The sequence below is a fragment of the Bubalus bubalis genome, chromosome 10 (assembly GCF_019923935.1).
Source record: "Bubalus bubalis isolate 160015118507 breed Murrah chromosome 10, NDDB_SH_1, whole genome shotgun sequence".
NCBI classification, from domain to species: domain Eukaryota; kingdom Metazoa; phylum Chordata; class Mammalia; order Artiodactyla; family Bovidae; genus Bubalus; species Bubalus bubalis.
The window spans coordinates 65860427-65887091 of NC_059166.1; the positions used below are offsets into that span (position 1 = coordinate 65860427).

At 38.8% G+C, this 26665-nt stretch overlaps 2 protein-coding genes across 5 annotated transcripts in view; one reads left to right on the plus strand and one right to left on the minus strand.

The window, feature by feature from the left end:
• Positions 1-5276: 5276 nt before the first annotated feature.
• LAMA4 (laminin subunit alpha 4) overlaps positions 5277-26665 on the minus strand; it is a 151158-nt gene continuing 129769 nt past the window's right edge. For all 4 annotated transcript variants that reach the window (XM_044924414.2, XM_044924413.2, XM_025294727.3 and 1 more), the window contains 8 exons: positions 25517-25704; positions 22845-23034; positions 21876-22031; positions 20126-20285; positions 18294-18424; positions 17171-17264; positions 16582-16701; positions 5277-12408 (listed from right to left, as the gene is read on the minus strand). In XM_044924414.2, the coding sequence (XP_044780349.2) occupies positions 12263-12408; positions 16582-16701; positions 17171-17264; positions 18294-18424; positions 20126-20285; positions 21876-22031; positions 22845-23034; positions 25517-25704 (1185 nt within the window). In that variant the 3' untranslated portion in view covers positions 5277-12262. The remainder of the gene's footprint in view (positions 12409-16581; positions 16702-17170; positions 17265-18293; positions 18425-20125; positions 20286-21875; positions 22032-22844; positions 23035-25516; positions 25705-26665) is intronic.
• On the plus strand, positions 5292-7030 carry FAM229B (family with sequence similarity 229 member B). The gene is made up of 2 exons (XM_006070089.3): positions 5292-5416; positions 6805-7030. The coding sequence occupies exons 1-2, from the start codon at positions 5292-5294 to the stop codon at positions 6920-6922; spliced, it is 243 nt and encodes an 80-aa protein (XP_006070151.1). The 3' UTR covers positions 6923-7030.

A 26665-nucleotide genomic window follows, 5' to 3' on the forward strand; every position in this document is an offset into this window, starting at 1 on the left:
AGACTTGAAAAACTGTCAGTCATCTAATTACATGTACAGAACACGTTGCCCAACAGCAGCAGGATACACATTCTTTTTAAGTGTACGTGGAACATTTGCCAGATAGTCCATATTCTGGCCATAAACAGGTCTCAGTAAATTTAAAGGAATTAAAATAATACAAAGAATGTTTTCTGATAACAATGGAATCAAGAAATCAGTAACAGATATTAATAACTAGAATATTCCCAGATATTTGAAAACAAAATATCACTGTTCTAAAGGGCTTTTCTGGTACTTCAGATGATAAAGAATCTGCCTGCAATGCGGGAGACCCAAGTTTGATCCCTGGGTTGAGAAGATCTCAGGGAAGATCCCCTGGAGAAGGAAATGGCAACCCACTCCAGTATTCTTGCCTGGAGAATCCTATAGACAGAGAAGGCTGGTGGACTATGCTTCATGGGGTCACAAGGAGTCGGACAAGACTAAGTGACTAACACTAACAAATAACCCATAGGTGAAAGAAGAAACCAGAAAGAAAAAGTTTAACTGAAGGAATTGAAAATACAAAATTTCAAAATTTGTGTAATGAAGCTAAAGCAGTGCTTTGACTGAGATTAATAGAATTAAATGCTTATGTTAATAAAATAGGTATCAAATCAATGATCTACGCTTCTATTTTAAGAAACTAGACAAACACAAACAAACCCAAAGTGAACAGTAAAAAGGAAGTGCCAAAGATTGGAGTTGAAATCAAATAAATACAAAGCAGAAAATTTAATAGAGAAAAATCAGTGAAACCTAAATATATTTTCCAGGAGATTAAAATTCTTTTGTGGACTCCCTTGCTCATAAGATAAAGTCTAAACTCTTTAACTGGGTTCATGTTCCTGCTTGATTTAAGCACTACTCACTCCTTCTGACCTGGTTTCTTTTTTCTGTTTTGTGGATCTTCTGTTCTCCTTTCTGTTGGCCCCTGACCTTTGCACATGCTGTTTCGTCTGCTTGCCCTCTTCCCAGGTGCTTCAGTGTCTTTGCTTCCCACTCATTTCCACGTAGTTAATGCCTGCTCATCCTCTAGGTTTTGTCCCGGTCTAGTGCCCTCTCCCCTAACCTGGAAACTCCACTAGGACAGCCACTGTATTTGATTTGCTATTTTATCTTTAGTACTTAACACATGCCTGGCTTATGGTGGATTATCAGCAAATACATATTTTTTGTATGAATGAGGTAATTCTACTAATGGATCTGTTTTCTTAGGATGTGACCAGTTCAAACATTACTCTTTTTCTGTATCACATGAATCAATATCCTGAAGAGTGAAAGATCACTTATTCATGGGCTTATGAGACTTGAGAGAGAGTATTTAGAGGTTTCGCCATTTTTTCGCTGTTGATAATTTGTTTATTCATCCATTTCTCTGTGAAGATACTCTGATGTATATACTCGTACTGGATAGTTTCATCATTAAGACTACTTTTTGGTTTGTTTTGTTGTATCATCCATATTAAAGAAGAAATTTGGCACAACTTGTGCCAAATAAACTAGTTTAAAATGATAAATTGGGGGAATTTAAGAACATATCACTTGCAAATACCTTATTTTGCAGTTTAAAGGTAGTGTCAATGTCAGTGATTGAAAAGTGAAATCAGTGCCTCAACACTCTGATTTTAAGAGTTATGCAAAAAAGATAAGAGAACTTGTGCTGATTGAATTTTTGTATCCCAGGCATTAGCTTTTTATTCCTCAAAACAACTCCGTGATGTAGGAATTAGTACCTTTTTACAAGCTTAGTGATTTGCTCAAAGTCTCAGAGCTAACATGGTGTTCAAATTTAAACCCAATTCTGATGCCAAAAGCCATGAGTTCCACACTGCCACCTCCATAAATAATTCAAACTGTTAAAAAACATTATGCCATCCTAAGGACCAAATGTTTGGTCCCAGAGATATATCAGCTAATAATGGCTAGTAATTATTTCAGTTTATCTGACCATGACAGTTAAATGGTTTCTCTGAGCTAAAATTGTGATAAACTCTTCACAAATAGCACCTTAGTAAGAAAGAGAAGGTAGAATTAAGGTTTTGTCTAACATCAACTTAATTATGTAAAATGCTATTTTCCTCCTATATAAAGCATATGAAAGCAGAACAGTGGGAACTTTGCATAAAATGTAGGTAGTAAAAAAGACTTTCATTAAATGTGAAAAATGCTCACTAGCATTTAATAGTTCAGTCATCGCTAAGGAAACTGAAAAAAATGATTAGCTGAAAATTAATTTCCTGGCTTAAGCATTAAACTTAAGTATTACGCTCAGTATGGTAAACCGTTGTTCATACAGAGATTGGGAGAGAGAGTTTGGTCCAGAAGATAAGTTTCAGCTTGTTGCTGGAATGACAAATTGAGACACTTTATTCTCTAGCAGGTAGGAAACTATATGAAAGAATCTCTGATGTCATAATTTCTGGGTGTCACTGGGCTCTTTGATCATCATTCATTTGGTGAAGATGGTATGAACAGAGGAGAGTCTCAGAGTTCAGGGAACAGAAGAGAGAAGACTGTATGAGATGTGTTCTCCCTTTCTCAATTGTCATTATTCCTGTCATTTAGGAATTTCAAGGCTCTTTTGAGAAAACAAGAAATAAGAGGTAGTCCAGGCATTAAAGAGAGGTTGTAGAAAGTCCTGCACAGGAAGAACTAGAGAGAAATTTGTAGAAGTGCAGTTTGAGGGCTTTTCAGTGGGATGAGGAATAGGTAGATTGAATTAATCTGGGTAATTAATTAAGGGAAAGCCTGGGAGACAAAGATAATGAGAAAAATAGCGTATGAAGTGAGAAGAATCTCATGTGATTTTGTGCAGATTGGTTAGATGGTTGATTTAGAATAGAGATGTAGCATTCATAGATTAAAATATTTAATATTACTAGAAAACAAGGCCATGACAGCAAGAATAAAACCCTCATATATACTTTAGATACAGTTTTTAGCACAGTTTTAGCTTGTGCTGGAGCTGTGAATTGTGATATTTTATTTGTTAGCAGGCAGGAAACTATGTGAAAGAATCTTCTGATGTCACAGTTTCTGGGTGTCACTGGAACATTAGATCATCATTCCTTTGGCAGTTCCAGCCTTCCCTGGAAGGTCAGTAGAAGCAATTGATTTATTCACCTCTACAGGAATCAGACTGGGCCTATTTTGGTAAGTATGTATCAAATTAGCTGAAACTTAATACTTACATACAATAGTTAAACTAAGCCATAGATTTTTACTATGGTTTTACTAACTCATCATTGAATGTGACATTTTTTTCCCTCAATAATTGATACACAGTCTATAAAAACTACTAGAATATTCAAACTCCAAAGCTTTAATAATTTAGTTTTATTATTACCATCATAAATACTTATTAGGCATAGAATACTGCACTAGGCATAAGAAACAGTTATGAGATATTTTTCACTTTTCCTGTCCTTTGCTGAAGACATGTGAATTTATACAAGATAGAGCTACTATCGGAGAAGGCAATGGCACCCCACTCCAGCACTTTTGCCTGGAAAACCCCATGGACAGAGGAGCCTGGTAGGCTGCAGTCCATGGGGTCGCTAAGAGTTGGACACGACTGAGCGACTTCACTTTCACTTTTCACTTTCATGCATTGGCGAAGGCAATGGCAACCCACTCCAGTGTTCTTGCCTGGAGAATCCCAGGGACGGTGGAGCCTCGTGGGCTGCCGTCTATGGGGTCGCACAGAGTCGGACACGACTGAAGCGACTTAGCAGCAGCAGCAGCAGAGCTACTATGCTCAGACGGTAAAGGGTCTGCCTGTAATACAGGAGATGCTGGTTCGATCGTCGGGAAGATCCTCTGGAGAGGGGAACAGCAACTCACTCTAGTACTATTGCCCGGAAAATTCCATGAACAGCGGAGCCTGGGGGGCTACAGTCCATGGGGTCGCAGTGTGTCGGAGACTAGCATTTTCACTTTCACTTTCTCAGGCACTGTTCTAGGCATTAAGGATTTAATCCATGGTGGCAAAGACATAGAATGAGAGTGGGGGCGGGGGGGACAATGATTAAGGAAAAACATTTACAGAATTTTAGAGCACTGGTTCTTAACAGGTGGAGATTTTTCTCCCCTTTTCTACCAAGACACATTTGGCAATGTCTGAAGACATTTTTGGCTGTCACAACTTTGGGGGTAGGGCGCTATTGGTGTGTAAGTGAGTGGAGGCCTTGGGTACCACAGAACTTCCCCCAAGGCGCAGGACAGCCTCCTCCCTCCTCAACAAAAATTACATGATCCTAAATGTCAGCAGTGTTGCAGTTGAGAAATCCTGAATCAGAGTGATGATAACTGTTACAGAGTAGTAATAGAGTGCTAAGAAAACTTATAATGGAGGGTTATAAAGGGCGCCTCTGAGAAAGTGAAATTTAAATTCAGACTGAATGATTTGGTCCTAACAAGTAAAGAGTGGGAGCAGTGAGGTGGGGAAGAATTCCAAGCAGAAGCAACAGTGGGCAGTAAGGAGCTTATTTTGTGTAGCTGTGTGTGTATCATACATATCTCATGTATACATTGCATTATATATGTATATATAATGATGCTTAGCAACTGCTGAGTAATAGTAGTTTACATCTATTGAGCATGTACTATGTCTTAGGCACTGCATTTTACATGTATTACTTCATTTAATCCTCATTATTACCCTGGAGGTAGATACCATTACTAAGCTCAGTTTATTTTTGGAAGCATACTTGGTTAAGTATCTTTCCTTAGATTACATAGTTGGGAAGTGCCAGAACCAGGATTTGAATCCAGGTCAATCCAAGTCTCCCATTGCACTTTCTTAACTAACGCACCGTAAGCGTGGAGGAGCAGGGGTTACCGAATGATCACCAGGGACAGAAGGAATAGCTGTAGATATCACATAGATGTGCAACGGCTGTGTATCAAAGGAGGAGAAGTGCGTAAATAGGCAGAGAGGCGGGGAGGTCAAGCCTGTTGTTGCCATAACCAAAGTCAGATAGTTATTTTTCATATAGCAGAAATGGATTTCAGTTATGTTAACCATAGGACACAGTTTAATTTTATCTAGTGGCCATTTTATATTTGCTCAAGACTTAAAATTGTATGTAAGAGAGAGTTGTATAGAGTATGTATGCACTTTTATAGATCTTTAAAAATGTCATTTTTCAGAATGTTTCTATGTGCCTGTAGCAGAATTAATGCTAAGAATTCCGAAGAGCTTTTTGAAAACAGTGCACCTCTCATCTCTCTTATTTTAACTTTCTAACCTAGGTTTTCAGTGAATTATGCCTTTTCAGTTTGGGACTCAGCCAAGGAGGTTTCCGGTGGAAGGGGGAGATTCTTCAATTGGGCTGGAGCCTGGACTGAGCTCCAGTGCTGCCTGTAATGGGAAAGAGATGTCACCAACCAGGTAAAAAGTCTTCTTACCCTAATAACTGAGGAGACATATATGGCTATCACCAATACGAGCTTTAGTTAACATTCAGTTAGTAAGAAAGAAGCCCTGGAATATTGCTGTTATTAAATTGGTATTTTTTATAAAGGCTTTCTTTTTTTTTGATGTCGACCATTTTTTTAAAAGTCTTTATTGAATTTGTTATAATACTCCTTCTGTTTTATGTTTCCATTTTTGACTGGAGGGCATGTGGGGTCTTAGGTCCCTGACCAGGGATTGAACCCACACCCCCTGCCTTGGAAGGTGAAGTGTTAACCATCGGACGGCCAGGGAAGTCCCATTAAATTAATCTTAACAGAGCCTAGGTTTTCTTAGCATAGAGTCTGTGTATTATACCTCTGTAAGTCTGAATGGTAGACCATTTTTTGGGGGTAAATATTTATCTTGATTTTTTTGTTTATAGTTTCAAGATTATATAGCTGTCCATCAAATAAGCAAACCTCAGTGTTGTTTATGTGCAGGACACTGTTCTAGGCATAAGGCTATAAAATATGAAAAAACTCAGGCCTCAGATTTAGTGTCACTTTGGCTTTTACTTGACATTTGGCAGAAGGTAAGTGATACAGAGGTGAAGATTCTATGAAACAAAATCATTTTTGCAAAACTGAAGAAAACTATAATAGGATTTTTTCTGCTGTTTACCATAGCAAATAGTACATTGATTTCTCATGGCTTGGAAATTTTCAGAACACGAATTTAAACTTAATAAGGGAGGTACTTTAAACATCAGAGTTGTTCAGGTATAAAACAGAGGACTTTGAGAAATAGTTATCACTAGTCTTTAGAAATGTTTAAGGTTGGGTTATTGTTTGGTGGGGATGTTGGAAAGGAAATTCAAGCACTTGGTGTATTTTTAGACTAGATGTCATTTAAGGCTCTTTTAAACTTGAGATCCTATCGACATTTGAGTAGTACATGGAGTCATATGTTCAGTTTTATATTTTTTCCACAAATAGTCTAGTTTTTAAATCACTCAACTGGAGTGATTTTAAGATGCATATACATATGAATTGCCATAGTATTATCACTTAGGTTTACAACTATGCACTTCCCCCTTCACTTTTCTTGGCTATTAAGTAATCACTGCATACCTTTCAGAATGAACATATGGAAGGTTATCTTTATAAATTTCCTTTGATTAAATGTATGGCACACCATTTAGCAACATTTTCTTTGCAATGTAAGTCTAAAATGTCTGCTCTGTTAGTGCCACTGTGTTAAAATTATTTTCTGACATTGAGAGATTTCAAAATGACTTAGCTGAATATGCATTCAAACTTTGGTGCTCTGAAAAAAATTTCCTTTTTTATATCTCACTACATGTCATTTGTTGTTTTATTTAGGCAACTCCGAAGATGCCCTGGAAGTCATTGCCTGACAATAACCGACGTTCCCATCACTGTCTATGCAGCAATGCGAAAGCCACTTGCACAAAGCAGCAAGGAAATGCATCCCAAATAGCACCATTAAGTCTTTTGTAGAGGTCTGACTAGGTCAAGGGTAATGGGCCAGGATCATCTTATGATCTGGTAAACAAATAAAAGTGGTGGCACCTTTGGATGATGACAATAGTTGAAATATTTACTTTTAGTTGGGAAAGACAGAAATGTAGTCTGTAAAACGTGTGCAGTGATAAGTCATCAGTTATGTTTGATAGATAAAACAGACTAATATTTCACAGTTAGAAAGCACCTTCGAGATCATCTTGCTCACAGTGGATCATTAATATCAATAATTCATGGTGAAGCTTAAGTCACCTTGATTATCAGACAGGAAGGGCTCATCCTCAACGCTTAATGTGTTTTGGGCTGGTTTCCTTTGCTTATATTTGAATTGCTACTTAGCTGAACCCTTTCACTTGAATACCCCAAGCCAGTTTCCATCTTTTGATAATGTTCTGCGTAGGAATGATTATACTGGGTGAGAAATGGAACCCTGTGGGTTATGCATTTTGGAATAATACCCAAGACCAAAGGAGATTCTTAGTCCATGGTTAATCTGCAAAGCATATGCACTGCTATCATAAGGGAGCTCAGGTTATTGGTTAACTTATTATAATGAGGTCAAGGCTATGATTCTAACCCCAAAGAATAATGATGTCTCCTCATCACACTCTACCTCAAGTCCCAGCCAGTCATCTTGAAATTGTCTATAGTTAGTATTGAGAAACTTCAGATGGATCATTTTATTTGATTAGACTTAAGGTTCAGTTTTGAGGTCTAAGCCAGCGTTTTCTGTTTTCTTTTTCTTCTTGTAATGGTTCCAAGAAACTCAGCTTGCTTTCTTTTCCTCTTGATGGTTGCCACACTTCATTCTATAAAATTTTCTTTTCTCCAGAAGACTGACTTTAGTGTCAGATAGTTTCCCCAGTTTCTTGTCTGCTTTCCTACATTACATAAGGCTTATCCATAAGCCTTTTAAATTAAAGGTTTATTAGCTATAGTTACATGGACTTAGATGCATGTGTGCTACATGAGGTGGAAATAAAAACTTTTCATCAGGGATTTATAAATGGAGAAACTCTGAGAGCTCACATAGTGGTGAGAGGTGTCTGAATTCCAACCAGCCAGATTGGAAAGACTTTGTGAACATGTGTGGCATTAAATAGAGATCTCAGAAAGGTCATAAATCTTAGTAGGAGGTCTAAACTAGCAGTAGACTAAAAACTAACATACATGAACATTAACAAAGCTTAAAAATAAGACTTGAGAGAAGCAAGGTGATTCATGAGTAACTTAATTATCTGCCAAACAAAAATTTAAGATTCCGTAAAGGAAGAGAACAAAATCCATTAAAGAAAATTGCCCAAGGCTGGGGAAAGCGTGATGGGAATGGAGAAAGGAGTCATGAAAAATTCCTCCGAGCTCATACAAGGCTGGGAATAATTTGTGTTTCAACCATAGTGGAAAAATCATTTAATGATATATCAGTTAGATACTGCCTCAGTGGGGGTGGGTCTGGAGTGGAGGATAGCTCTGGACTGAAGGCTGCTCTGAATCTGCCGTAACAAAGCTTAAATTGATTCCAAGTAACTAAACTGCATCCAAGGAGGGGAAATAACCTGCCCATCCCATGATGTGGCAGATTATCAGGCTTTCACCTATAAAACTCATCTACAACTGTACCCACACCATCCTGCCCCCGGTAGTATCCTCTGGGAATGGTGTCTTCTGGTGCTATGAAGTTTATAGATTGAGTGACCTTATCCATGGTAGCCAACATTTTCGTCTACTTTTCAAGACTTGAAAGGTTACTAAAGACTTGAGGGAACGCATGTCTCTCTGATATGATATGCCATTTTTTCCTTGGAATTCTCTCTATGCTAAGTCGCTTCAGTCATGTGTGACTGTTTGCAACCCTTTGTAGCCCGTCGGTTTCCTCTGTCCACAGGATTCTCCAGTCAGGAATACTGGAGTGGGTTGTCATGCCCTCCTCCAGGGATTGTCTGCATAAATTCAGGTAAATCAGAGATCCGTAGGGCTCAGGGGCACCCAAGTGGAGGAGTCAGTATCACTTTTTCCTTTTTGAAGATTGCCAAGTACTTTATACGTGATTGCCTTGGGAGGCAAGATGAGGGGGTAACTTTTATGGAAACCTTACTTTCCTGAAATTTATTCGAAGAATATTTATTGAGCACATACCTACATGTCAGGTACTGTTCTAGGTTTTTACAACACATCAGTGGATAATAGACAAAATTCATGAAACCTGACACGCAGGAGAGTACCTCTATTGTTGCCTTTCTTTACACAGACTCTGTGTGTGTGTGTGTGTGTGTGTATGTATGTGTGTGTGTTTGTGTGTGTGGTATGTTGGGGGCATTGTGGTTTTACTGCTTATACTGAAATGACGTCTCTGAGCCAGTCCTAAAGAGAAAGGATTGGCTTCACGCCTCAGTGTGGTGAACCTGAATTGTGTATTTACTGCTTTATGGTCTTGGTTGAAGTCTGTATTCACCGATTAAGGTAAGCAAAGACCCTACTTAACACCCTGTACTGCTATGTTACATACAAGGAAATAGGGCCCAGGGAACAGAAATAGCTCAGTGTCTTCTGAGATATCCCCTTACAAACTGTGAGCCCAGAACTGAGGTGGTTCTTAGTGGACAAAAGGTGTGTGTGGGCTAAGTTGCTTCAGTCATGTCTGGCTCTTTGCGACCCTTTGGACTGTAGGTGGATATATATTGTTGTATGTTTATAGAATGAGAAGTGTGTGTCTATAAATGTGTATGGTAAACACTTAAAACCATACTTCTAGATGAGATCATTTGTGCTTCAGCTTTTATTGCTATGTGCTCAATACTTTGTGTTTTGCAAGTCACAGTTTCATGAGAAAATGTTCAGTTGTTGGAACTCATCTTTTCACACCACTCGATAATGGGATGTTGCTTCACTGTGAAGCCCTCTCCCAATCAGCTATGGCCATGAGATAAGGACGGTAGGGTACAGGCCCGAATAGGGCTGCTCCTTCAAACCTGGGCTATGGGAGGCCTCATTTTGAAGGTGCTTTGAACAGGCAGGGGTCATGAGTGACAACCAGTCAAAATTACTCCAAACATCCATCCATGTTTCTCTATATGAAATTCCAATATACTATGAAAGGACAACTGCTCCCTAGACGGAAGTTGAGAGAAGATGGGGTTCCATCTAAGAACTGAATCAAGCTTTTATAAATGGTAAACTCAAAAGTTTCTGAATGTCATTGTAATTGTAGAGAAGATATTAAAAAAGAATTTTTGTGGTTCTAGTCTGCATATATGTGAGTCTGTGTACACACCAGCTGGAGCTACTGGAGGTCCAGCCAGTCTTTAGCTTGGCTGATGGAGTTGACTTTGGGCCACTGCTGAGAATGAAGGGACAGAAGGGCCCTCTAGGATGTCTCTGGAAAATTTTGGGAAAAGAAAATGGCAGGGTGTTTCAGAGCTACTGCCTCCTGCTTGGATCTAGTGTAGGAAATACTGTGAGGGCTTAGTGTGTTTGAAGCATTGGTTCAACCTATACTAGTTAAGGCCCTACTGGATTCAGACTCTTTAGCCCAGAAACCACATTAGCCCAGAGCCCCTTAGCTCTCAGAAGGTTTTGTTTGGTCTGCCCAGTATTTTTGTCATTTTAATTGCTGTTGTTTTTAATTAGTTACTAACTGAAAAATCAGGCCATTTCAACCCCTCAAATTTCACATTTCCATCTTCTTTTGGAAACTCTGGCCCTTTAAGACTTGTGTTCTTTTATAGTAATAATTGGCCGAGTACCTGCTGCCCTTCTAGATGAGCCTTGGCAAGTGCCCTTTTGATTTTCTGTCAGACCCAACCAGCATCACTCTTATGATACCTTTCTGGCTTGGTAGGTGGTTGAGTTTGTGACTCCAGCTTTGGAGACCAGCTGAGGGTTGGCCTCAGCTGGATGGCAGACAGTCCCCTGGAGGCAAGAAGGAAGGGGACACTCACGCTGGCTCTGGAGGTAGGCAGCGGTCCTGTTACCAATTCTGGCTCCTCAGTCTAGCTGAATGACAGCTGGCACGTTATTTAACAGTTCTAAATCTCAGGTTTCTCATCTGCAAATGCTGCCTCGTAGGATGTGTGATGATCAAGTGAAACCTACTTCAATTTACCTTATTGTGAGGCTGGCACTTAGTAAGTCCTCTGTGAGTAGATATTAGCTATTTTCACTGATCATCATCATCATTATTAATGTATCAGAGACATGAGGGTAGTAGGGGAATGTAAATAATTACATATATATATGTAAGAGATTATTTTATTCCCTTAGTAATTCCTCAAAACATTTTATACTTCCTCCCCATACCCCCGTTACTCTTCTTACATACCTTCAGTCCTGTTGATAAGAGGGCCTATTTTCTCATTTTGTCTTCAACGCTGATTTTCTTTTCATGTATAATTCTTTTATTTCAGTTTCTATATTTTAATATCCTATCAGCTAGTAAAGCCAATTTTTCCTTTTCTAGATTTTATTACTATATATACCTTAATATGATTATAACATTTTATAAATAAGACTATTTGTGTTGCAGGTATGTGGGGAAAAACTTTTAATAAAAGGACTTTTATACTTTAAGTGGATGCGTGATTTTGTCTTACTCTTTGCTATATAATGTCTTTCATGATTCCTACAAAATGCACTGTAACAATATCCTACAAGAGCCTCTCCTCACACAATTTTATTTTTCTTTTAAGGAAGTAAAGGGAAAAAAAGTAAGCATTTATTTGATTGAGGCATCCTTTTTTTTTTTCTTATCTGGAAACAAATTACCATTCTGATAATTTGTTAGAAATTTATTAAACCTTGATAAACCTAAAATATTCTTGCTATCCTGATAGACCAAAGTGGTAAAAGCAAATCTGATCATCTAATTTTAGGTTTTATGTAAATCAGTAAATCTTTTCAGGATAAAGGACGTATACTAAAGACAGTTTGGTTTAAGTTGAATGTTATCATCCCTAAATGAAAGAGGAATCTGAGGATCTAGCCACACTTTAAAAATATGTGCCAGTGTTTATTTAGAATCCCTTCTATTTTATTAGAAACAGGAACAGGAATTTCACCAGCAGGAAGTTATAAAATACAGGTAAGTTTAACGCTCCTTTGATTGTTATCCATGGCAGACATCTTGGATCCACGGTAAGAATCCAAGTAAGAAATAAACATCCAGTCCCTGATGACTCATTTAAGTCCTGCTCAACTAGATGAAAGCTTCTACCGAGAGGAAGCACTGCCACTCCTCCTGGCTGGCCTTGTGTTTCTTTCAGTGCTCTAAAGAACTTTGTGCTTGGATGGCTCTGCTGTGTCAGGCTGCTGGACAGGAGTTGATGCTCACGGCACCGCTGACCAGAGCGGCTTTACTGAAGCTCACTGGGCGCCCGTCAATCACAAAGTGACGGATGCAGCCTGTGAAGGGTCTGCCGGGGGCCAAGCGTGGTGTCAGTAGAGACTCTGAAAAAAGAAATGAAGACCAAGTTTGCAATCGAGGCATCCCAAGCCCAAATACTACTTTGTAGCAAAAATACATGTCATAACCACTTACATTATCAAGATGATCTACATGTCAAAGATGGAATATAGTAATTTACTTATTTTTTTAGGAACATTATCTGCTTTTAAAGTAATATGAACGTAGTAATTTTAGAGTTTTGAGTATAATTCAGCTGTGTATTTACCACTGAAATTTACCACTTACAAGTAAAAATCTCAGCAGTGAGTTTTCAGGATTTGCTTATGCTTTTTAGAGTTAATTTCACCTGGGCCTCACTTATTTTGTATGATTTACTGAGACAGGAAAGAAAATTCAGCTTCCAGACTCTTCTTGGAATTGGCTAATGTTTCTGTTTAATTCGTATCATTACCCTTCATCCTTAATCCTCCACATTTTTGCCAAGCTCATAAAATATAATGAGAAAATAATGAATTCAAATAAACTAAATTTTAATTTTCCTGAGCTCTCAGGGTTTAAGAACTATAAATAGGATAAAGATAACTAGCCTAGTCTTTGTGTGGGTACAGGTGCCCTGGGGTATGCCAGAGGAACTTTCTCCCCTTATCTTAATTAGAGATCTGGAAGAAGCCTTGTGCTTATTAATTGTACAGACACAATTAAATGTGTTGAAATGATAGAAGCAATATAATTTAAAGCAATTTAGGGACCTTAGGAATATCATGAAATTAAAATCCATTTAGTCAAAGTTTATTATTAGGTACAAAACAGCTATGTGAACAGTGGCAGATAAAAAGATGGAAAACACTCAGAAATCAGTAACTTGGGAAAGAACATAAAAAAGGACAGCAAGTTAAATACCATCAGGCAGCTGTAATAAGTTTTCTAAGCAATGTAGATTAAGAATATGCAGAAGCTTTGTTTATTGAAAATCACTGAAATAGTATTTCATATTTAGAATGATAAGCATCAAGTTCTAGATTTGGAAGGGGTCTAAGAGGTCAGTTCCCCTTGTCTCTAGATTAGTATGACTTTTGTCATACTTTTGTCGTTCTTCAAGACTGTGCAGTATATGTAAACCATCAGAATAAAGAGTGAACAGGAAAGAATATAAGCGGTAAAACATCTCTTTCTTCTGTTCATTTTAGATACTAGTTTTAGAACATGGATTTTGACTCTGCCCAGGCTTACCACTGTTTGGTTCACGGGGGACAAATTCTAGAGGAAACAGTTCATATAATTTTGCATAATTCACTACACAATCTATGACAGTGGTGGCAAAGTGCCCAGAACCCTAAGTAATCGGTTAATAAAATCAACGCGCGATTCTAAGAGCAAACATTCCTCAGGTTGAAAGCTTGACTATATACAGAATAACGCAAGATTTTCAGCAGACGAATGCATAGTTGCTAACTCAAAAACTTGACATCTAATTTTGATTTTTAAATGATCATACAATAAAGCTGAATTTTCTGATACAAACTTCATGAATTTCAATGCATTAACTCTTTGTTGATAGAAATAGTGTGTTACCAGAGCTCTGCCTGGTATAAGAGCACTGGCTGGGATTCTAAGATTTCAGTACATACAGTGGTTTTGTTTATGCCTAATTTCCTTTAGTTATTCTTTTTCATGCCCCAGTTTCTGATGTGATTTTAGTGGAGTTAATCTTGAACAGCTCAAAAATTATGTGATTAATGATGTTCAGCTTAAATTATACTTTTTGTCCTAGACTTGCTGCATGATCTGTAGATGGAATTAAAAGCTGCACTGGTGCAGGCTGGTGGGTAGGCCTCACTGGCCTTGCTAATTCCTGTGTGGTGGCTCATTAGCTCAAATTTGCTATTCATGATATGTCTCAGGTAGGCAGAATCTGGCTGCAGGTGGATCCTGCCCAGCCAGCCTGTGGAGCAAGTCTTGTAGTGAGAGATGATGGTAGTGTGTCATGCTGGAATGAGACTCAAAAAACCAGAAATCAGAGAGATAATATGTGTCTGAATGATGCAGTAAGCACTTCAGGTGCAAAGTAAAGAACAAATACTGTAACTTCCGTGAGGGAGGGCCATGTTTGTTTGGTCCATCTCCTGGAGCCTAGCACAGTGCTTAATAGACACTCAGTATCCCAGGTGGTGTGAGTGGTAAAGAACCTGCCTGCCAATGCAGGAGACATAAGAGATGCAGGTTTGATCCCTGGGTCAGGAAGATCTTCTGGAGAAGGGAATGGTAACCCACCCCAGTATTCTTGTCTGGAGAATCCCCACGGACAGAGGACCCTGGTGGGCTGTAGTCTATTGGGTCGCAAAGAGTCGGACACGACTGAAGCAAAAGCATGTACATGTTTGTTGTGTGATGAAGTCATGCTCTCTGGAAGCAAGAAGTATGCTATTTAGCTTCAACAATGTTCTGCAGTGAGTACCATAAAAGTGATATTCAGGGTGGGGTGGGGTGGGGCATGTGTGTAAGAAGTGTGAGTTGGATCCTCAAGGTCAATAGGAGTTAAGTTGGTGGAGAAGTGGGAGAAGCAAGAAAGAAGAACACTTTCTAGAAATTGAGGCCTTTTGCTCTTGTGTGAAGGCCTGGAGCAAAGTTCACTACTGAACATTCAGAGAACTGCAAGCCCCAGGAGGTAGGGGGAGGCCCTAGAGGCAAGGGCGCAAAGTGGGGAGAGATAATCAGGACCTTGCATGCTAGGCTGACTTTGATCCTGTAGGCCTCTGGGAACCTGCAATATTTTAAACTATGTTGTGATCTCCAGGAAGAAAGCAACGTGCAGAAATGAAGGACGGACAGCACCCATCTTCCTCACTGTACCTGCATGAAGTGCAATGTGGTCTTTGCCAGTATTTCAGAACTGAAGCCTGGAGCAGGAGGAGAGGACTAAGGAATGGAGACAGGAGTGGATAATAGAAGTAAAGGAGAAAGATTGCTTTCTGAGGGTCTCCTATTTCATCAGTGAGTTGTTATTGTCTATACTGGCATTTTGAAAAATCCACATTACAAAGCAGAGGACTGCTTAGTTGCTACTATTTTGTGAGTACCGAAGACTGGATGCTTAATCTTTCTCACTCTGTTGGTTAAAGCATTATTTGCCTTTACATGGGTCAGTCTAAAATAGTATAGTTAGGATGCAAGGAAAAACTATGTTAAGTTTTTTCTTTAAATCCTCACCAAATGCCAGTTGTAAAAGCTTGGTTTTTCCCTCATGCTACCTTTATCATTCAGGTTTCCCAAGTGAATGAAGTGTGTGAAATAAACACTTTCAACAAAAGGTCATGGTCCCTGCTTTAGAGGCTTAAAGTAATTGTGGGGGGTCCATAAGTGCCCCATCACCATCCGGGACTATCCACCATTCTTGGCAGATGACAGCATTGATGTTACTGATGATGTTTACAGAATTGCAGCTGGGAACCTCTCGCAGGGAATGTCACTATGTAGGAACAACAGAACTTATGGTCTGCAGCTGTTTCCACGTTTCACACTAGTCCTGGACGGGAAGAACTGTGTATTCTCTCTTAGTGTGGAAGAGGAGTAATTGTCACCAAACTTTTAGTCTTCTAAGGTTCTCAGATCCTACAGCAGCAATAGCAAATGAGTTTTCTTTGTGTAAGAGAGAAAACAGTGTGTTTTGCTGTGTGTATGTGAGAGGTGTGTGTAAAGAGAAGAGAAAAAATTCAGCAGACACAGCAGAGGGAGAGTAGTATCTACTGTTTAGCATGCTGCGTGTGGTTCTTATCTGTTACTTTGTTTTGATCCTTGGATGTGCTGTGTGCTTTGTAATTGTCAGTATATATTTTCCTATGAAAGGATGTGTGTGTGCTCAGTCGCTCAGTGGTGTCCGACTCTTTGTGACCCCAGTGACTGTATCCTCCTGGCTGCTCTGTCCATGGAATTTTCCAGGCAAGAATACTGGAACGGGTTGCCATTTCCTACTCCAGGGGATAGCCCTGACCTAGGTATTGAACCCACATCTCTTGCGTCTCCTGCATTGGCAGGCAGGTTATTTACCACTCTACCACCTGAGAAAGTCTCCCATGAAATTATATTGTATATAAAATTCTTGGAGTTACTAGGTGAATTATAAAAATACATAGGTCAACTCTTAATACCGTAATAACAGTTATGAGAACTTAAGTGTTTTTTTGGATTTGGAAACTTTCACTTTAAGTAACTCTTACCTGGAACACCTCCAACAAACACAGGCTCCCTGTGATCAGCTGGTTTTGGATTTAGGGGTCCAACCACATGGTTCACTTCAGAGTCTACATCCAACTGAACCACATTTGAATCTCTAATAACTGAAATACAGGGAAAAGAGTGGTCATAAGTGATATTGAGGTGATTAATTTTCACATGAAAGGGAATAATTTATTACAGCAATAGCTTTTATTTATTCCAGAATAAACCATACACTTCCCTCTAATCACTGAAAACATCAATGTCTAACCAATCACTGTAAAATTTTCCTTTGAAAGGGAGAATATTTAGAATACTCTGATACTTTTGCTTTGCTTCATAAACAATGCATTATTTAAACAACTCCATAAGACTATTCTGGCAGCATTAATATTTTCAAATCACATGTGGATTCAATACACACATTTTAGTACATTAGCATTTGATTCTCTTTTCTTGACTACTTTTAGACTGTCAGTTATTACCTATTCTGTCATGTTATACAGACTAAGTTCTTTCAAGTCATCATGTCAGAGGTGGGTGTATAGGCTCACTTTATCAGGGAAACCCAGGACACACAGCTTTCCTCACCTGTAATTCTGTGCCATCTGCCATCACAGAGACTCTGCTTGGGTGTCACTGAGGTGGAAAAGTCTCTGATGCCATTGTTGACTTTCACTATGACCTGCAAAAAACAGGGCACATTGTGGAATTTCATTTCATTTCTCCTCATTGAGATAAGATGAGATTTCTTAGATTTACCACAGGGAAGCAAAACTTTGAACATCCAGACATTAGCTTTGCAATTTGAACACAAGGGGTCACTGTTCAGTAGACTAGAGGAAATGTGTTCCTCAGAAAGAGAACAAAATAAAGACAGCAGAGAGAAGAGGGGTCAGAGGAACAGTAAGATAGCACAATGAATTCCTTTAAAGATGGAATGTGCTGTACAAGGCAGGTAAAGGTACTGAGGAAGAGCTGGCCTCTAGGGCCAGCTGCCTGGGCTCATACTCGAGCGCTCCTACTTCCCTCACTGTGCCACGTTTCTCATTTGCAAAATAAGGATGATAACTGTAATACTCACTTCACAGAGTTGTTGGGATTAAAGGAGTTAACCCATATAAGGCATTTAGAATAGTATCTGACCCACAGTAAGAACCATATAAGGATTTGTTCTCATTGTTATATGGTTTCATAGAATATACTGGAACTCAAATGAAAATCAATTATATTAAGTTAGGGGCATTGATGAAAATATGCTTCATATTTATTTGAATACTCTCATGAATGTTCTTTAGTAATATTATTTGAGGATGAAAGTGGTGTTTAATTATAACAATTTTTTTTATTTTTAGCAGCTGAAAAGAATGTATGCATGGTATGCATACATATTATAGACAGATGAACGTTTGCTGCTTCCATTTGTTGTAAAAAATTCCTCTTCTGATTCTTTTATTAAAACTTTTTAATTATTGATTTTTTTGGCTTTGCCACAATTTTATGGCTCTTTGCTCTAATCAAATCAATTCCCAACATATGAATCTGAATCCAAAAATTGCCTGCATTTCAATTTTATGTTTTAGCTTTCCTGTTGTTTGTTTTTCCCCTCAGTTAGGAAAGATTGATGAAATAATTCTGTGAAATAAAACTGCTTCAGATCTAGAATCCAAGGTCAGAGAAGACAGACTTGTTAAAACAATTTTTAACACGCTACCTGCCCATTTTTCATGTGAACATTTAGGTATTCCCCATTGACACTGTGGCCGTGAACAAGGGTTCCGGAACTGCTTCTGGGACGGACTTCAAATGCAATCTCAAACTTCAATCCAATATTGAAAGACTCATCTGTGGAGAGAAATACTATTGGTTCTCAAGAACAGCAATCTAAATTTTGTAACCATGGCATGATTTTGTAATTGCATATTTTTGTTTCTCTTTTGGAAAGTTTGATACATTTTTCAGTAGATAAGTAGAAAGTGTCATTTTCCATGTCAAACACATGGAAAGCTCTGAGCCGGCCTGGAGTGCAGGGTGGAAACAGCATGCTGAAAATACGTCATGGCTATGGGAGCTCAGGTGAGGAAAAATTGATTCCAACTAGCAGGATCATTTATTATTTCAAAAACAAGAAGCAGGAAAGAGCTAACTAGGAAGAACTGGTCTGAACACAAGTGCAGAGTCTGGGATGTCTGGGGAGCACCGCAGAGGCCAGTGTGGCTGGACCATCCATGCCCTGAGAGCGAGGGTGGAGCGGGGTGAGTAGGGAAGGCCAGCAGGAGCCACACGGGGAAGGGCTGCAGGGCTCCAGTAGGGAAGACAGACTTTATACTGCAGACATTGACCATGGGAGCTGACTTGATCAGATCTGTATTTAAAATAATTCTTAAAAAAGATCACTGGAGCCAGTGCTGCAGAGCATTGGGGAGGAAAGAGAAAGTAAGAACAGCAAAAGCGGTTAGGAGCTGTTTTTGCAGTGATGCAAGAACATGAATTCTTCTTAAGAATAGCTGCGTTCACTCCAAGAGACTCACTGCAAAGCTGGGCATCTTAATAGTGTTCACTTCACGTGGCTTCTTATAGATCACTTTTTAAAGTTTTCCTGCTATTAATGTTTATTGAGAACATAAATTGTGCAGGTTGCTATGCTTTTCAGGCTGTCTAAACCTTTGAGTTCTTTTCAATGAAATTCAATGAAAGGCAGAGGAACGTGCCTGTCGGTGTTTTCGTAGGGATAAAGAAGGAGAAAGGAAAGTAAAATCGTGAACTAGACACAGAGAGGAAACATTGCCTCTGGTTATTCTGTCGGATGTGGGGATGGGTTAAGAAGGGATAACTGCTGCACTGTCAGGTCTTTATTCAGGGCATGTTGAAGGCAGGAACATTCTCCTGTCTTCTTTCTCAGCACCTGTTCTGGTGCCCTCCTCACACCTAATGGTTGCTCTACAGAATGCTGTTGGAATGGACTGGATGGTGATTGTGTGTAGTCTGTTTAGGATTTTATTTCCTTATTTTTAGAACCATTATGTTCCATCACTTGGCACAGGGACTGTCATACCAGAGGCACACAATGAAAACTTTGTTGAGTGAGAGTAGGAGTTGAGAATAAAAATCCAGAAAGAAAATTTTTTTAAGGATAGCTTTGTTTGCTGGAGTTGCTGGAGACGGGAGGAAGTGGAACTTTCCTTAGCAGGAACAATGGGTGCTGCTTAGAAGGAACAGAGAAAACCCCAGTGTGTGAGGTAGCCAAAAGACCACACAGGTTAGACCATGGTGCAGCACAGAAAGTCTAAAGGAGCCAAGATGGTCTATCCCCAGAGGTTTGGCAGCTGTGGAGAAGCACTGGTTGGGGAAAGCAAACAGGGATTGGCATGGTCCATGTGTCTATTAGGACGGCAGCAGAGGAGAAAGGTGGTCCTTAAGAAAAGTGACCATTTTCAAGGGCTGAGTTTGCTATTCTCGTTTTTAACTTTGGGCCCAATATCCCTGTTAGCCATCTCCAGGAAAGAAGTATTTCATGATTCATGTTTTAACATAAGTCATTGTTACCTAGGACCACGTAACCTCCTTCTGTTGAGAAGTATGTTCCTGTTTCCATTGGACCTTCGAAACAAGGAGTCACACTAAATGTCTGAGAAGCAGAGGTGATGGAGGCCCCATTGAGCTGAAGATTGCTGAGGCAGCCACTGAAGCTGTAGACTGAGTTTATCTGAGAGGAGAAGGCATTTCTTAAAATCCATTTTCTCAACACTCACAGACGCACCAATGAAGGGATTTGTGTCCTGAGAGGAACCTAGTAATTTCTTGCCCTATTTGTTTTAGCTATCTGAATAATCAATCATTTTCCAGATTGTTGCTTTTTAACTAGATCTTTGAAGCTACAATTTTGTATTAGATAATAACATTCTACCGTAATTAAGGTACAAAAATTTCAACATTTTTCACAACAAGGTAAATTAAAGCTGTGGTTTTCAAACTGAATTAGAAATATTCTCATTTGTTTTCTTCAAGAAAGACAGCTGTGCCCTAGATCACCTAATGCTGATGAGGGCAAGCAAAGAACTAAACTGTTAAATCTACCATGGTTAAATAAACAGCAGAGAATTTGCTTTACTGGCTTGTGTTTGAACATTTATCATACCACAGGACATGAAACATGGGCCACTTTAGATAACCGATTTCACAGTTTTAGAAATCTTTCTTTTAAAGAAGCTGTCGTGGAATTGGGGCTACTCATCTAAAATCAAATTAAATGTGAACATTTCCCCCCATTTTTGCTTTACACACACATATTAATAGATCTTTGTTGTTGTTGTTTAGTCACTAAATTGTGTCTGACTTTTTTGCGACCCTGTGGTCTGTAGCCTGCTAGACTCCTCTGTCCATGGGAAATTCCAGGCAAGAATACTGGAGTGGGTTGCCATTTCCTTCTCCAGGGGATCTTTCTGACCCAGGGATCAAACCTGAATCTCCTGCATTGGCAGGCAGATTCTTTACCACTGAGCCACCAGGGAAGCCATTTAATGGATCTTAGAAGTGTATTCTTTGTGTTAAAGTCAAACCTGTATTTATATTAAAAATAAGCTTAGTCCTTTGATGCATTCCTTTTTTTGCTAAATATTTTTGAAAGTCCAATATTTTAAACTTTTACATTACAAAAATAATGTTGTTTTCTTCTACCATATCCTCATGTCCCCCAAGGGGTAACCACATTTCCTTGTACAATTACAAATTGTGTGTATGTGTGTGTAAGAAATGAAAATGAGATCATAGTTTACATAATGGCCTGAAAGTTTTTCTTTTTAACCCAATAATATATAATATAATGACTTGCTTTCTTTTTTGGGTAATTTTTTTTTTTTTTTTTTTTGGGGCTGTGCCATGCAGCCGGCAGGATCTTAGTTCCCTGACCAGGGATTGAACCCAGGCCTGGGCAGTGAAAGCACTGAGTCCTAACCATTGGAGCACCAGGGAATTCTCTTTTGGGTGTTCTTTAAGACTAAAAGCATGAGTACTTGCTGAACAAATAAGCATGCCCTTGAGACATAACTTTTCATGACAGTTTATACTTCTGAAACATTTTTCATCTCACCTCTACCTTAGAATCAAAAGGTTACTCCAGGCTTTGTGATGTCACAGGGTGGACAGACAACCATAAAACAATACCCACTTATGTATCCCGTCTCCAGCCAAAGTACAGTTTTACTTTTGCCAGTTTTCTAATCGTGAAGCAAGGGCTACATTAAACAATCTTTCAACTCTAAAGGTCGATGGCTCTACCTGATCACACCTGGCTTACCTGGACATTTTTCACAGCCCTTCCAGGAGCCACACCTCCCAAATAAATAGGACCCCTGATTTTCCAGTCAGCTCCTGTAGGGGGAAGACTTTCTTCTAAGACTCGAAGCCCATCAATTATCATTCGGCCGCTGCTCTTTTCCCGAATAAATATCACCTTGATGGAGAGAAGGACAACAGCGTATCTTTAGTACATCCAAAGATTAGTGGAAAGGCTGTGCTGCTTCTCCCCAACTGTGCTATCATTTGCAGTGCTGCGGAAGTTCTTTAAAGAGTGGTCCTTTCACCAAAGGTCAGGAGGCTTAATCTCTGAATACAGCTTATGTTTAGCAGAGTTCTCTGTCCCAGCTGGCAGCCTACATGCTCTCACTTCTAAATTTAATTATAATTAATTGTAATGCAGCTGACATTGCTTACTTTCCCACTATACACACACAGAGAATTGCTTTGATATTTAGGTTGTTCTACCTGTTGTATCCTTTCTTCCCAGTAATACAGCTGACATTGCTTATTTTTCCCACTATACACACACTGAATTGCTTTGATATTTAGGTTATTCTACCTGTTGTATCCTTTCTTCCTAACAGATTTACTCTATTTTGTACCTTCCATAGCTTAATCTAGGAGACACTCAGCAATCATAGAAAATTTAGAATATTATAGGCAGTGGAAAAAAACCCAGTCAAGTGAAAAATCCTTATAGAAACCAAACTTCAGCTTATGCCGACCACTGATCTTTTGTTTAAAATAACTGCACTAAAAATAGCTGATCTGTCAAAAAAATTATACTCAGATTATATTTCTTTTAAAATAATAAGCTTCAAGATTTTTGTAATAAATTAACGAAAGCTTCTGAACCTGAACTCTGAACATATAGCAACAAAATTGTAAATGGATGTTTCTAAAGAAACCACTAGTGGGTATCAGAATGGTGGACGTTTGCTGATAATATTCTCTGCCTTCGACTTACATCATGCCACAGTCCATCATTGTATTTCTCCTGGCTTCTAATCTTCAGTTTCTTGTGGCCAACATTAAACATGAAAACCAAGCGGCCATGGGCTAAGAACAGAGTCATGAAGTTATTCTCTTCTTGATCTGAGACATAGAAAATCATCCCATGGGAGGAACGTGTTTTCAGACGAATGGAAAACTGGGATCTGGTAAATGAAAAGGAAAAGCTTACCACTTGTCAAAGAAGACTGTGATCTCTAACTTCCCAAGACAATACAGCGTAAGGAAGAATAAAGCCATCTGATCTAATCCCAAGCAACATTACTTCTAATTACATCTTATTATTATTGTGAATATCAGGTAAGCACTGCTAATTCAAAAATGTAAATCCTCCATTTCCTCATACAACAAGGATAAATCCCACATTAAGAAAGTGTTGTTTCAATAAATGCTGGAGAAAATGTGGAGAAAAGGGAACCCTCTGGACTGTTGGTGGGAATGTAAATTGATACAGCCACTATGGAGAACAGTGTGGTGATTTCTTAAAAAACTGGGAATAAAACTACCATATGCATGCGTGCTAAGTCGCTTCAGTTGTGTCTGACTCCTTGCGTCGTATGGACTATACCCCACGAGGCTCCTCTGTTCATGGGATTCTCCAGGCAAGATTACTGGAGTGCATTGCCGTGCCCTCCTCCAGGGGATCTTCCTTACTGAGGGATCAAACCCACATCTCTTACGTCTCCTGCACTGGCAGGTGGGTTCTTTATCACTAGCACCACCTCAGAAGCCCAAAACTACCATAAGACCCAGCAATTTCACTGCTGGGCATATGCCCTGAGAAAATCATAACTGAAAAAGACACCAGCACTCCAATGTTTATAGCAGCACTATTTACAATAGCCAGGACATGGAAGCAACCTAGATGTCCATTGACAGATGAATAAAGAAGTTGTGGACATATGTACAATGGAGTATTCCTCAGTCATAAAAAGAAAAGAGTTTGAATCAGTTCTAGTGAGGTGGACGAATCTAGAGCCTGTTATTACAGAATGAAGTAAATCAGAGAAAAACAAGTTTCATAAAATAACACATACATATGGAATCTAGAAAAATGGTATTGATGAACCTATCTGCAGGGCAGGAATAGAGACACAGACCAGAGGACAGACTTGTGGACACAGTGAGGGAAGGAGAGGGCAGGACCACCTGAGAGAGTACCATGGAAACGTACACATTTCCATATGTAAAATAGACAGCTAGTGGGAAGCTGCCATATAACACAGGGAGCTCAAACCAGAGATGCCTAGAGGGTTGCGATGGGGTGGGGGGTGGGAGGGAGGTTCAAGAAGGAGGGGACATATGTATAATTATGGCTGATTCACATTGTTGTATGGCAGAAACCGACACAACATAGTAAAGCAATTATCCTCCAATTAAAAAATTTTTTAAAAAGTGTTTCAGTAAAGGATAATATCATGTCTTGCTTTGAAAAACTGATTGCACTTAATTTAGTAAAAATCTTTATGCTAAGGAAGCTTCATGTAGACAAAATAATAGAGAGCAATTAATATGCATATAAAAATTTGCATAGAAACAATATGATTTATGTACTATCTAAAATACAGATTCAATTTTCTCCCCATAAAAATTAATCAATGGATATCACATGCTAAAAACAGCTACCAAAATGTGTAGAAATCAAATAAAATTTCTAGAAATTCAGCTTTAGGCCATAGATAAGGTACATTTATTAAGCTAATTTCCAGTTTGATTAACTCTGTATTTTTCCTGAAGAATACAAAATACTGATTCTGCCTATTAGGCAAATAGGAAATTAGGAGTTTCTTACTGAATCCACTGATGGTATGAATGTTTGAAAGAGCTATATAAGAGTGCTGCTGCTGCTAAGTCGCTTCAGTCATGTCCGACTCTGTGCAACACCATAGACGGCAGCCCACCAGGCTCCCCCGTCCCTGGGATTCTTTAGGCAAGAACACTGGAGTGGGTTGCCAATTCCTTCTCCAACGCATGAAAGTGAAAAGTGAAAGTGAAGTTGCTCAGTCTTGTCCGACTCTTAGCGACCCCATGGACTGCAGCCTACCAGGCTCCTCCGCCCATGGGATTTTCCAGGCAAGAGTACTGGAGTGGGGCGCCATTGCCTTCTCTGTATATATGAGTATCTGGGTGCTAATACTTTAAAAGAAATCTTAAATAATCCTAAATAACTTGGAGAGTTGTGAAACACCAGGAAGAAGTGATGAACTTTAGAGATAGCTTGAGGGTCAACAGAGACACAGTGCATTTGTATTTTTAGTGTCTTCAGACGCATTCCCACTTACAGTCTGAAAGCAATTTGTGTCGGAAAGGGAAGGTGACAGTAAGGTTACATGATGAGTCATTTAAAATTTCCCCCATCTTCCTTTCTTTGATTGTATTTACTTTTTCATTAAGTACAGCAAACTCCTAGGACAATGCTGTTATATGCATCTTACTTTTGGGAAGAAAGTCACAGAGAATGTTATTTATTGGACAGTATGAATTATGTACTATTTAGTAACTGTTTTGATGAAAAAAAGAATAAGATTAAAGTAGCACAGAAAAATTATAGGAAAAATAACATATGGCAAGTAAGGATGAAGCCCAGCCATGGCATCAAGTTTCTAAACGGATAGTGTGTTACTTTACTTTTCACCAAAATCTCTTTTTAGGTGTTCAAACTCTTGACGACTGTTGGCTGTCCCTCCGTACTGATAGGCGTGCTCTATCGCTCTAGGGCTGTTGGAAAGCTGGCAGTGCGAGTCTCTTGGAATATTCCTCTCTAGGAATTTCAGGCCAACAGGATCCCACGAAGGAGCATCTTTACTTTTCTCTCCCTGTAAGAGTAGGAAATGACTCATTTAAGGGATAAAACTGACATACTAGTAGCAAAAATTCACTTTTAATTTTTTATCATTAATAATGATGATTAAATAATTAAAGTGTATATTCTTTGTACATATTCCACTTGTAAAATATTAGACCTCTCCATTCCTCTACTACCATAAGCAAATGCCAGCAGCAGCTGCAGCAGTAACAAAAAACGACAACAGAGTATGTTAACAAACCCCAAATTCCCATTTACAGTCTGAAAACAATTTGTATAGTGAAGCTACAGAGACGAGTGCTCTGTGATTTAAATTAAATGTACATTTTAATCAATGGTGGAAAATGAAAAAATTGGCAATAAAGACCCTTGAGAGACTTGATAAATAAAATCCTCATATCATATGCAACAATACCACTTGAATACACATATTATTATTTACATAACCTGCATAAAAAGTTAAATACTTAGTAACATCTTCAAAATATTTTTTAAAGAATGTTTTGGGTGATAAGATATGTAGCAAACTTATGTGACAGGATATAGAACAATTTTTAAAAATTATTTTGTGCTCTTAAAATTGCACTATTGATTTTAAAATTTACAGTTCTGAAACTAAAGACTAATATTTAATGGTTATTTAGTCAATTTCTGAAGCAAAAGTAAATGCAAGTAAATCTGAGCATTCAGTTATTTACTCATTTATTCAAGCAAATGTTTATTGAGTACCTAATAGGTAGGAGTGAAGAAGAAAAAAAAAAAATCAATGTTTCTGTGTGCCTTCAGTGGGCAGTGTGTGGTGGGGAACAGAAAGGTGAGTGAGACATGGTTCCTGCTTTTTAAGGACTGAAAATTGATTTGGCTTTTAAACAACAAATTGGAAGACAGGTTGTAGCTGGATAGAAAGGACCTTAGATGACTTGGTAAAGGATGGAGTTTTGTTTTTTAGGTGATGAGAAGCACCACAGGTT